The sequence below is a fragment of the Pyxicephalus adspersus genome, chromosome 6 (assembly GCF_032062135.1).
Source record: "Pyxicephalus adspersus chromosome 6, UCB_Pads_2.0, whole genome shotgun sequence".
NCBI lineage: Eukaryota > Metazoa > Chordata > Amphibia > Anura > Pyxicephalidae > Pyxicephalus > Pyxicephalus adspersus.
In genome coordinates, this window is record NC_092863.1 from 43,181,179 (window position 1) to 43,195,278 (window position 14,100).

Here is a 14,100-nt window from a genome sequence, read left to right on the forward strand (position 1 = left end):
CAAGAGAGATGTTTGCAATCATCATAGATCTGTGTGTTTCCCATTGCAGTTTAGTGACCCATCCTGGCGGATCACTAAATATTCAGCAGTAAAGATTGCTGTTGTTTCCTATTAGGAGGACACTGCAGGGAGTCCCCACGCTCCTTTATAGAAAATAGAAAAGATCTGTCTGTACTGTTCTTGTTTATTCCTTTGTCACTGGAAAAGATCACTAATCGTTGTGATGCCGATATACTAAAAGATTACAAAAAATTCACTTTGCAAAGTCAATGTACAAATTACAAATCAAGTAATCTCATCATACAAAAAAATGAAGATTATTTTATCCACTCTGATGACAGCACCTCAATGTATAACCCCCCTAGGAATTGTGACCTTCTGCTACAATATCCCCTCCAATTGCACAGGAGCCTTTAGGTGGTAAAAGTCAGATCCATTAATTTGGACCATTAATACCACTGATGCCAGAACATTTAGTTGGGGTCTTGGCGTGGACATATCATCTTACAAAGCAGATGTGAGTTCTGGCAGAAAATGTGTCAAACACATCAGAAAAATGGGCAGCTGCCATGGCACTTACCTTATCATATATCAGATGTAAGAGGTCATTCTATATTAAGACAACAAGACCTCAGTGTAGAACTAAAAAAGTTCAGAGTCTCCCAGCCTTAAGCTGCATACACACGTGCAATATTAGTCGTTGGAACGGATCTTTCACAAACCTTTCCAACGACTAGCACTGCATGATGCATGAACAAGTGCTGTACATACAGCACCATTCTCCTCTATGCAGAGCAGAGGGGGAGAGTGACAGAGCGGCACCCTGCTGCGCGCCCTCCTCCTTTCCTTGCATTAGGATCGTTAGTCATCGCTGTACACACGCCAGATTCTTGCCCGATATTGGCCCTGAGCCGATTATCGGGCGAGAACCGTTGGACATGTGTATGTAGCTTTACTCTTCAAACAAGTTGAAAAACATGATAGCATTGGGTAGAAAGAAACCCCCTAGATTAGAGGGCTGTATGTCTTACAGCGGAACAAAACACAGCAGCAGACCAGAAACTTTAAGATCCCAGTGAATGGAGTATTCACCCATATATCTGCAATCAGGTAACCCAAATGTGGGGAGTAATCTAGATATATTTGTTAGCTTCATATGCAACCAGAAGCTAGTAAGATTCCTTACATATTTCCACCCTCCTCTAGCAGAGGGAACAGATTCCTTCATCCATCCTTCAAGACACAGTTTAGCCTAAATTTTTCCTCTTCTCTGATCATTAAGTTTATGGCAATATTGGAGACCTTGAGATGATGGTAAACTTTCCTACTGGCCACGCAGATTATGGTGTCCCCTAACATTCTGTCAGGGAGAGTTCCTTCACTTTTACCTGGCTTGGCTTGCCCCGGCTTCTGTAAGTTGAAGTAGAAAATGGAAAAACCTAGATTGTCTCCAGTGGTTACTACAGTATTTCTTTTTTGTCAGTTAAGCATAATTTTAGATTTATAAGGTCTATTTCTCCTTATGACGCAGTCCTACAAAGATATGAAATGTGTTCAGCTCAATCTGATTTGTCATACATTTACAACTTTATAAAAAAAACTCAATTTACCCAATTATCCACAGACAGACAAGATCAATACACTTGGTGTGTGGGATTTATTCAGATTCTCATTTAGAAAGAATATCTGTAATTGATATTTACCACCCTTTGTATGATGGTACATGCAACTTGTTCCCTGGAATGTAAGATCTTTGCTTAGCAGCCTTTCATGTATTATTGATATAGGATTTGCTTTACAGTTGATATGAAACTTTTCTACCTAATTCCTCCAGCATCTTCACAAGTTTCTTTGCTGTTTTTCTGGTATTGTGTTGCACATTTCATGCCCTAATATCGACTAGGACAATGGTCGCCAATATTCTCAGATCTACTGAATACTAAATTTACCACTTCCGGACCGCACATGCGCAGGGAGCCGCGTGTAATTTGAAGCAGAATAAACTGCCCCCATAGTGACGTCATGATGCCAGTGTGATATTAAATCCTGATCTCGCCTTTAAAAGATAAAATTGTCTTCTTTTAAAATGTCTTGGTTGGAAATTGTCTAACAGACCAGGGTCATACACTTCCCCTTATCAGATATTTCTTGATCTGTCAACCAGCATCCTTCAAGACCCTTCAAGCATTTTAAGACCAAGGACTAGTCTCTTAGGCCTCAGGAAAGCCTGGAAACCATATTTAGCCTGTCCTGGTGAGTCCCCAACATGCCTAGTTTGGTCTCTGTGAACTCCTTTTTTTGTGGTGATTAATAATTTGAGGGTTGGCAATTCCTAAAACCTGTACTTGTGAAATTATTAATATTAGCTAGAACAAGGGCGTTTTGGGATGTGTCCACAGAGTATCATAATCCATGTGGACACAGCCCTATAGACAGCCCTCACCCTGCGGTCATTGGATTGTTGTATTAGTCCTACCTCTGTTGTTGACCTAGAAAAAGCCATGTAAGTCTAGCAGACACAGCTTTCACTATACCATCTGGATGACAAGGACAATGGCACTGACACATTGAGTCACTGCAGGGAGTCCATAGACTCTAACTAATAACTTGGACTTTACACAGCAACCTGGACCAAGGAAAACCAACTCTACCTAAGTAATATTTCACAGTTTTCCCTTTTATTTTATGCTGTTGCTATAGTTCTGCTATTATTCCGTTATTGTTTTTAGATTAGTCTTTATTTTTCTATAATTTGTTTGTGCACTGTTTTTGTATGTTTTTACTTTTTAAACACTATGAAAAGTGTAAGCTGAATCTCTGAATGCTCTAAGTAGAAATAGTGTAACTTGCTAACCCGAAACGTTACTATAAACATTGTGATTGCTGGGACATCCCTGTCTGGAGTGGCAGCGTGCGACACTAAAGAAGCAGAAGCATAACTGGGGTTGTCAAGGGTAATGGTGCGTGCTTCCATCTAAGCACGTGGTGGCCGTCTACCTGTGATGGTGTGTGTGGTAAGAGTTACCAGAGTAGGTAACCTTGCCCTGTGACAGCCCCTCTTCAGCCTGCTGGTGCATAGACTGTTGCTGAGTGTGCTGGAAAGTCTATGCGCAGGGGTGCGGGCTGAGAGGGCATTCGTCACAGCCAGAACCCACCCACTCTCCAATCGCAAAGTTGAAAGTTGTTTCAAGGGTTTCCCTATTTTTAAAAGGTCAAGAAACACTGATATAGTCCATTGGGTATATTCAACCATTAACGAGGTAACAAGAACAACTAAATTATTACAAACAATAATGGAAAACAAAAATTACATTTATTAACAGAGCATTACGGTCAGGTTCAGGTGCAGTACCAGTCTCAATACAAATAGTAAGTAACTAAACCTACTAGTAAAATAACATTACAAAAAGTCAACTCACACACGGTTTCAGTTGTCACGTTATAAATAGAACTTTCCATCACCAATATTTTTAATATTGGTTGTGTATACCATTCAGTTTCACTAGACAGTATTTTTTTTTATATTTTCAGGTACAAAGGGCATCAGTCAAAACCAGCTTGACCTTGCACACTAACCCTAAATCTTGACCCACAATGACATATTCACGAGATGACAAGCATGAAAAAAAAATAAATTTAAAAAAAGGAGAGAAATGGCAATCAAGTTGCACATTCACACAATTCCTTCTAAATTACTATACTGTAATGCAGTATATAGCCAGCTATTAGTTCAAAAGACATACGGAAAAAGACAGACAAAAGTATAACAGCCTTATAAATTGTATACGTATTGGTACAGACTATATCACAATATTAACAGATTTGTCAAATACAAATGCACAAAGTAAGCAAGCAAGGTCTGGGGTAATGTTTAAATTACATCTTTAAACTCCAAAATCTAAAGCACAATTACAAAAGCATTTAACACTTGTTGGTTTGCTCCATTACAATGCTTGTGAATAGGAAAAAAATGACTATAACTTAAATGTCACTGGGTTCTAGAGATATAGCAATGAAAAAGTATCAATCACATCTCTGCCATAAACCTCTTTTTATATATATTTGAATACAAAACTAAAAATGTATTTGTGTCTTTCCCTTTACCATGGTTGTTTGTGCAGTGTTACCATTGTAAATCTGTTTACGTGTTCGGTATGATTTATCACAAGTGTTTCATCCATTTATGAATGTTAAGCTGGACTAAAAAAGGGACCTAAAGTATTGATGTAAAGTGGTCATTTTAAATTTAATGGAACAATTTACACTTAATTGTCTGCATTTCATGCATAGATTGATTATCAAAAAAGGTTGCAAAACAAAGAGGCTGATTTACTAAGGATTAAAAGTGTCTACACAATAAAAAATGTGAAAATCCACTTTATTTGTCCATTCATGTGTAGATGAATTAGATTATTGATCTTTGCTTTTTACATGATTGGATACCTAAAGTAAATATTCACACACATCCTAACATCATCTTCTATTGTGTTAATATTCTCAATTTCTTTAGCCTCTATATCTAAGTTTACGTTACGGTTTGCCTATTCTTTTACATATTCCAGTCCCCAACAGACTTCCAGGTTTTCTGCTTTATAGTCCTTGACTATTCTCCTGTTTTACCTTTACTGTTGCAGAAAGCAAACTTTTAGGACTTGTGTTGCACAAATTGTATTTTGTGGTCCTAAACAAGTCTATGTGAATGCAAAACCTGCCTGAAGCGTAACCAATACAACTTCAAGTCAAATTCTCCTGTAAATGTATTCTTAATAATCGCAGAAATGTCTCAAAGTCATATCAAATTGATAACTTTATCTAGCAGAATGTGGACATATTAGAAGACTGCTGCACATATGTGCACAAAGCTATAGGTGCCCAAACTTGACAACTATTTTTAGTTTATACTCTGGGTACAGAGTCTCTTTATTACAGTGAAATATTGGGCTAATACATGGCATGGCTTCCTTCACAATAATGATGGATGCACTCAAGGTATAGGTTGGACTGGAATGCTAAAATACATTATTTAATCAATATTTCTTCAGCAATCAGACCCCCCCTCCCCTTATCTCCTTTCCTCTGTTCTCTATGGCACTTGTAAGCAAAGCTGCTGTCACAATAACTAATAGGAAGATAAATGGCATTGAACAAATTCTGACAGAGGGCCATAGGAGACAGGCTGCATTTTCCAGGATCCAGGAGCGGTACATAAACCCATTGAAGGGAAGTTGTATAGGAATGAACTCTAATTAATGATGAAAAGGCAGCTTAGTTTATGCTGCTGCTGTACATTCTTAAAGAATATTGATCAAAAGAAAGTGGTGTTACAGCCTAACATAAAAGCACCCCTGGGATGCTTTGTAATATACTCTAGTAAAAATGCAGTGCAAGTTAACTTGCTAGGAATCGCATTTCGAAATAGTAAACATTATATCTGTAAGGAATTACCAAAAAAATGAATGAATGTAAAACTTTGGACTTTATCAAGCATTATGGCTACCATTACAAAATACAGTCTATAAAAGTGAATACATAATTTTTTTCTTTTCCCTATCAAGCCTTCGCTAGATAAATAAAAAAATAAATCGAGTTGGCATTGATAAAATGTCATTTTCTTTTCAGACACTTTTACAGCATATAGAAGGATAGGGTTTGTATGAAAGTAAAAATAATCTTAAAAGACAACCTGGCCTTTCAGAGAAAGTTGGTATTTTGCTTTAGTTAAGAATCCTATTCATAAGCATATTTAGGTGTTTTACTGGATCACATTCACATGGTTATATATTTTATTATAGATGTAGTTTTTTTTCTAGGATACAGCAAACATACCCACATTCACACAATGCCAGCAATACTAATTAAACTTTGGTGTGAATCCTAAAAAACATGTCAAAACACTTTCCCTGCCAACTGCCTTGCTCAATTAGCTTAAAAAGAAAATAACTATTAAATATTATTGTGCATTGCAAAAGCTGGTAATGTAAGTGTTCAATTTTTTTTTTAGCCTAATTAAACTTTCAGGTTGAACTAGCTAAATCTATTCCAGGTGCATCAAAACAAATGAGCGTGTGTTAAATTTGCTTTATTAAATATAATCCACAGCTTAGGTACAGAGGCATATTCCCTGTCTATATGGTGTACAATAGGGCAGCACGGTGCAGTGCTAGGTCCCAGGTTTGAACCTTGGTCAGGATGCTATCTGCATGGGGTTTGCAGGTTCTCCCTGGGTTTTCATGGGTTTCCTCCCACAATCCAAAAAACATGCAGTTAGGTTAATCGGCTTCCCCCCAAAAATTGACCTTAGACTGTATTAAAAACATATTACTGAGGGAGGGACATTCCATCAGGAGCCCCTTTGAGGGACAGCTAGTGACATGACTATGGACTTGTACAGTGCCGTGTAATATGTTTGCGCTGTATAAATACTGTGTAATAATAATAAAATACAATGGAACTCTTGCTCTCCCTTGTGTGGAAGCAGTCGTGTCCTAGCAGAGGTCCAATGTGCCTCAAAGAACTCCAAATTGCCTTCCAATGGGACTCATGAACTTTACTAATTGTAGGTTAATATTGGTCTTCTAGGACATTGTAAGATATTGAACACCATGCTTAATTCACCTAGGGCTCTATTTATGAAACAGGGAATTCCCTAAACATTCTCTGGTGGGAATCAATTGCTCTAGTGAAACACAAGTATCAGGAAGATTCCAACCAATTTTTGAGGGTCTGGTTCCCTGTTTTATAAACAGAGTCTTTCTGTAAGTTACCTTGGCATCAGCAGGTAAAAAAAAGAAGTACAGCTCTCTTTTTCTTGGGTTTGTGGGAAGTAATCAATTAAAATACCTGCTAATTCTTAATTAATTAACCATGTGTGATTAATCCTGGGATTATGTCCTACTGTTTAATTGCTTACATAAAACTTCTGTATAATAAACTATTTCGGCCTTTACTCATGCTTACAGAGTTTAAAACATATTAGGTATGCTGAAAAACTTCAATGCATGTATGAAATTCCTGAAATGCATGTATTATATTCCTGAAATACAATCTGCATTACACATGTCCCTAAAGCTTTTCTGGAAACTATATTACCAAGAAGGCAGTTCCGAGTTCCAGCAATTGTTTGCTCAGTATTATCAGAATCCTTAGAAATTGTAGGAAAAATATGATGCATGGTGTCCAAAGTCACACTGTCCCTCGGAGGAGCTTACAATCTTATGTAATTTTTAGGCCATTCGTGACTATTTTTAAATATTTCAATTTTCTCTTTGGTGTATTTGTGCCTGGGATTTAGTCCAAAAATAATACTGTATTCTGCAGCCAAAACATATACGGAGGCAGATATAGATTCAAGATTCTGTTAATAGACCTCTCTGTAATATTTTTGTTGAATATTTTTTGTAACTTGAGCTTATACAGCTGTAAGTAAATTAAGGCAAAGTTCTGTGTTTTAAGAATATGCCTGATAAATGAAAAACCAGAATACCTAGTTGGCTACACTATACAGGATATACAAAATATAATTATTAATTTTTGCATTCTGCATTGAACATCCATTTACTGCTGCTTTTGTGCCTTCTGTTCCATTGTATGAAAGCATGTGAATTACCTTTTATTGATAATAAAAAGATTATTATTTTTTTTGCAGTAAAAAAAAAGGAATGACCAGTTAAATATAATGCAAAGATGTGGGCCAAAAAGACCTACAGGAATTCTATACAGGAATTTTCTAAATAGGAAACCAATTCAGAGGAAGCAGCAAATGTAATCATGTACACATGTTTGTAATGGCCAAAGTGGTAATATCTGCATAAGCAATTTCAAAAATCACTAAAACTATATAGTGTAAATTTGGAAGATTCGTAGTCTCCCTTTCCTTTAACTAAAGTAAATTTGCTTGTTCACTCAGAAAGGATTTTAAGTTTAACATAGGTTCGGAGAAACCTGTAAGAAAGATAAATCTGGCTGTTGACCCATAAAACCTATGAAGCTGATTAACTTTGAAATAAAGCCAGTTGGGGAAAACAACTGCCTGTGCACTTGTAGCAAGTCCATTTTTTAATAGCTTTATTGGTGTAATGCTGGACCCTAGTTCAGGTAGGTATTTCAAACTTTTTATTTGTATTACTTGTGATAAGGGGCAGCTCTCTGCAATCTTATAGACCCAGATAATGTTCTTCAGAACAACAGCAGCAAGTGTAGCACAGAAAATGTGGTTTATAGTTCAGGTAGATTGTATTCATCACAATACTATATCCCATAGCCAACTAATTTGAGGGTTTCAGTAATCCTTCTTGGATCCTGATTAAGGAGGATGAAGTCCCTGAAAAGTGATGGCTACCTCTATATAATATTCTAATAAATATTATTTAAATTGGACAGTCAACCACATTTTTGGCACTCTTTTATCTGTACTACAATTGCCGAGGTCAGTGGTTTTACTATAACACTAAAAGATTACAGATTAGTACATAAATCAGGCAAGTAACTATCATTTTTAATAACTCTGTTGGTTAGATGTTTTCTTGATTTGCTGTCCCAGTTGTGGTTGCTGAGACAGGCATACAAAGGAAAGATATAGTTATAAACACATTTTTGTGAAGAAGGGTTAGAACCTTTATCATGTTTTTTTTATTGTTGTCCATATTTTCATGACAGTGGTCACTGAAATGAAATATGATTTTGAAGTTCAAATGGTCCAGGCTAATAGAGTAGGAGATGTTTTTTGTATGTTATGAACATATTACAATAATGCACCAGGATGTCAAATAGTAAATCTTGATGGCAATTTTAGTTATGGGAAACAATATTTGAAACTATATTAATGCCAGTTGTTCCTTTTGGAAAACATGCCAACCATATAATAAAAACATGGTTTAAATAGAATGTTAAGCAACAGTCCCCCGTGCAAGTAGTAAAGACTTCAGTGAACGGCAAGCTTAGACAGTGGAGTCCTTACCATGCTGGGAATACCTATGCAATACAAGTGGGATACTAAAGTTTTTTTGGTGGGATACTTTAAATTTAAAAAAATTACCATGTTCAGCTAGGAAGGTTCCACAGACCTGGCAATCTGTGGTATAGATGACTGACCAATAAATGTATTGAGTATTGCTTATTGTCGAGATAACTCTGCAATATATAATTACATTAACATCTTATGGTTGCTTGAACTACAACTTTTGAAAATGAGACACAGTAAGTGCTAACACATTCACCTTCATTATAAGCACAAATAATAAGTACAATACAAAAATAAGACCTTTTGATAGAGATAAATGTTAAAATGTATAGTTGTATTCCTCCTGTGCTTAGAAAATTGTTTGCCTTGGAAAAAAGTGCCACAAATAATACTACTAGGTTTGGTAATTTTGAATACAGAAAGTGCTAGTGGTAACCAGCCTTATGAAGGGGTAATTACTATTATTATTGGAGCAAAGTGGGACAGCCAAGCATAGGGCTGTACATTTCAGCTATGAATACTGCTACCAGAGGATTTTACCAGACTTTGGTTGTTATAATTGCTCCCCAGTGTACCCTAATGTGACCTGGGGTGAAGGTTAGATGAAGCTGGATTTTTCCACCACTTCGGCCCCCACCACAATTCTCCTCAAATGTTCTTGTTCAGAAAGTTTTGCAGGTATTAGGGAAATTATTATTCGTCTACCATCAAACTGTGAAAATTTGGAGCACAGACATACAACATACATAGTTCATCTATGCAAAGATATTGAAATAATTTTTTTTTAAAAATTCACGTGAAAGAGCATTTAGCAACAAGGGCAAATGCCCACCATATTTTCTCAAATAGTTGTATCAAAATATGATATTTTTTGCCCTAAATCTGTTTTGCTGGCTACCAATGTAAAGCTTTAGATACAATAAGGCACTCTGGGGAGGCAATCTTACATACTCCATGACACTGCAGACTGATCTACCAAAGTGAGGTGATGCATAGGTAAAAGAAACTTTATTCATTAACTTCCCTACACATGACTGAATGTTTGGGTTCACTTCACTGGAAAGCATGTTTATAAAGTAGTGAATGTGAGATTCACCACACATTCACTCCAGGTAAATCAGCCATTTTTAACTTGACAGTCAACTCTTTCAGGGTTTAAAAGTTTGGATACAAAAATAAGTATTTTTTTTTAAATAATTTAGATACCTGGCCTTCTTCATTGAATGAAGTATTGTAAAGCAGCTTGCAAATACTAAGGCTTGGCAGTAGGCTATCATGCTAAAAAATGTAAATAGTTGTTTAATGGACAAACCATTGCTATGAAATAGTCATAGTCTATTATCTTATATACCACATTATCCAAATGTGTTGCTTAAAGAGACATTAAACCAAACGTTCTGGTATGACCATCTTTTTTAGTGTGCATGGTCCAGTTTCCATGAAATGCAAAGGCACTAGAATCCACATATAAAGGCACTTATTATTGTACTGTGGATACATTTTGTTTCATTGGACGTGTTTGAGGCCACTCGTGTTTTCTTTGTCTATGACAAGTTTTGAACTGGCACAAAAATAATATCTCCAAATGCACTTATCTTCTCACCGTAAAGACCAACATTGCTTTGGCTCAAATATGGCTACACGAAAATACGTCCATGAGTTGCAGAACTAATGCCCCTTTTGGAGAGAAAATAATGTGCTAATAGTATAACATTATTTTACTGACTGTGGTGGCATTATTGCCATTTTTGGCTGTATTTTTCCATCAGCGTCCAAGGTGGCGTCTTTGCTTTTTTTCCTTGGTGGCTTCTTTATAGGGGTCTTTTTGACTACAGGTTCTGCTGTGTCTTGCTTTGTACCTGCAGCTTGCTCCTGACTGCTGTTGGAGTTTTGTTTTTCAACTGGATTTCCTGCAGCTGGAACTGTCTCTGCCACTGGGCTGATCATTTTTTGTAGGTTGGTCGAAGTGGGCAGAATGGCTTTGCTGGATTTCTGATTAATGGCTGCTGCAGATCGCTTAGCTTTCTGAGGAGGGGTTGGTTTTTCCTTTTGTGTTTTTAGTGGACCAATCCCATTTTGGTTGGGACTAGCCTCCACTTTATTAAGACTTTGAGTTTTTTCTTTTAGTTGGGCAGCCAGTAGTGAAGCTGCCTCTGATGACAAATGAGGATGGAGGACCTCAGCTCGAGATCTACTGTGATCTGGACTTTTTGGAGCTTCTTTGGCATCCCCACTCTTTTTCTCCAGGTGGAGATTTCCTATCCTCTTTAAGGCATTTTGGACTGTTCCATTAATATTTTCTATGTGTTCATGGGTTTTGTTCCTATGTTTTGATTTAGATGGAGATAGCCCTTCTTCAGAAGATTTGTTTTCTGCACTTCCTGCATCCCTTTTCTTGTCCTTATTTCTCAAAATAACTCTTTCTTCATTTTTTCCTTGACCAGTAGGACTTGTATCACTAGGGGTCCTCTTTCTATGGTGTTCCTTTTCTTTAACACTGGAATTTTGCTCTAAATGGTCAGAATTAGTGGCTAATTTTTCTGAAGTCTTACTAAATGATGGTAGAGTATTAGACTGGCTTGCATTAAATTTGCCATGAATCCATGATACCTTAGGCTTTGTAGATGGGTCAGGTGGAGGAGGTTTTGTTCTTTCGGGTGATGGAGGCTTTGCTCCTATTGTAGCACTTCTATTTTCCATAGACGGATCATCTTCATCCTTTGACTGTTTAGACAGCCTTGCAACCTTTGCATACAATGCTCCACTTGTAGATCCAGAACCACAAGATGATCTTTCACTATCAGATGACTTAAGCAGTGGGGTTTCGCTGTGATCAACTTGGGATGATTTAGGTGACCCAGAGTCTTTCAGATAGGTATATTCCCCAGCTTCCTCCTCATTAATTGATGGGACAGTTTTTTCCACAACTCTGGTGTTGACCTTGTCCTTACACTCTGTCACTGATTCTAAAACACACAAAGGCAACATTGACAACATAAGACTAAACTTCTCATGAAAGTAAAAAAAAAATAGAAGAAGAATGAAGTTTTATATTGAAAACACACCTTGCTAATGACTAGAGATGAACAAATTTGACCATCAAGCAAATTTTGCTTGAACCCCACTGATGTCTACAGGTAGGCAAATCTTCTAGATATTGTTTAGATCAGCTAGAGACACTTCTGTCAAAAAGAGCATAGGAAGCTGGAAACTAGCTTTAGGGAAATGTGATCACTAATCACCAACCAACCACCAAAAAAGGCAGCAATAAAAAGAAAAAAGCACAACAAAGAGGTTGATTGCCAAGGAGCTAACAATCAGATTTGAAGTACAGTTTTCTTGAAATACAGAAATCTCCCCAAACTGTCCTCAAACTCCTCTTTCTGACAGACTCCTAAATTCTGGTTCTGATGATAACTCCAAATGTTAAATGTTCCCTTTCTGTCCCAGTAATTTTGGCACCAGGACAAATAGAGAGTGAATCATAGGGGCCCTCCGCGTGACCAGTGTTTGGGACTGAGGCTAGGATGAAGCTGTAAAACTGGGAACATGTTCAGACCTCTGTCAGGGTGGACTTGCAGCAGCCCAGTAACTTCACTGGTAACTCTTGCATCTATCAACATATGCCTTACAATCATATGCTTCTACAGGTAAATTCTGCATTCTCTCTTACCCTCATGAGGAACGCAGTACACTGGTCCATCATCTGTGGTATCAAATGATGAAAAGGAACCACGGGATGACCAAGAAGGGGAAGGCTGTTCAACAACAGATGGTGGTTCAATGAAGCTGCAGTTAAATGTATTATCCATGTCATGATGGGCCACTAAAAAGAAACAGAAATTGTAACAGTATTACTTACAGACACACAGTACAATATGCTTTCAGATGGAATAATAAAAACATATTTGTATTTAGTTATATATGCAATTACAACACAATTTGTGTGCCTTTCATTATCAATATTACTGCTGATGATTACTTAAATCAAAAATTTCTACTTCACAGACATCTTCATTTTCAATTACTTATTTACATCTTTTTTTTTTCATAAATGTTATTCGTTTTGGATGTGTTATGGTAATGCGTAACCCAAGGTAAAATTTGGTATACCATAAGTTTTAGGGTAAGGAACCTTTGTCGGATTAGTTTTGCTGTCTGTCTTGCCACTGGGAAGATTTACCTTCTCTATTTATTCTTGTGGTTATTGTCCCTGGGAGTGAAAGACAGACCAAATCCAATTTTGAGTTGTCACAAGAACTGAACTAAACTGTCTTTCTCTCTATATAGAAAAATACATCTTTTAAATGTTTTACCTGCAGTTTGTATACACTAAATACTAATATAAAACTAAATAATAATATATATTTGTGCTTTGCATGCATGGATACAATAAAATAAAATCTGTGGTCACTCAAAGCCAAGTTTGAACATCAGAGCAAGATGATATACAAAAAAAATGGTGCTACAGTGACCATATACATGAACAAATACTATTATTTGGGGTTTAGTTCATTGATCAGGTGAGGTTCATTTACAGGCAAATCATATAGGAAAACAAACCCTACCAGGCACACAGATTAGAAACCCTTAATCCTTAGGGTACATTGATTTGTTGAAGCTCTGCTTTGGATATCTACATTTTTTTTATCCTATTCATGGTAACATAGGAAAATAATTTCTATAGACAAGTTGTTATTGGGTTGCTTCATTTCAGACTGTCATATGCAGGGCAATTTTTGGAGAACTGAAGAGAAAACCATGGCTTTATTTATGGCTTCCATAAATTGCATTCCAAATGCTGGCTGTCAGTAAACATAAACTAAAACCTAACTCTGAACATGCAGTAGCAAACATACCATGTGTTTGAAAACAGTTCTATGGACACACATTTCCAGAGGAAAAAAAAAAGATGAATTTCTATAGTACTAAAATGAGGAATAAATTATACTATATAATAATTATATCTAGTATATTATTATTATTATTATTATTATTATTATTATTAATAAACAGAATTTATATAGCGCCAACATATTACGCAGCGCTGTACAATAAATAGGGATTGCAAATGACAGACTAATACAGACAGTGATACAGGAGGAGAGGACCCTGCCCCGAAGAGCTTACAATCTAGTAGG

General features: G+C 36.6%; 1 protein-coding gene across 1 annotated transcript in view; it reads right to left on the reverse strand.

The window, feature by feature from the left end:
* Positions 1-3,296: 3,296 nt before the first annotated feature.
* SCARF2 (scavenger receptor class F member 2) overlaps positions 3,297-14,100 on the reverse strand; it is a 114,864-nt gene continuing 104,060 nt past the window's right edge. Inside the window, exons 10-11 of the mRNA XM_072415470.1 lie at positions 12,633-12,785; positions 3,297-11,925 (exon numbers count right to left, since the gene is read on the reverse strand). Coding sequence (XP_072271571.1) covers positions 10,673-11,925; positions 12,633-12,785 — 1,406 coding nt within the window. The 3' untranslated portion in view covers positions 3,297-10,672. The remainder of the gene's footprint in view (positions 11,926-12,632; positions 12,786-14,100) is intronic.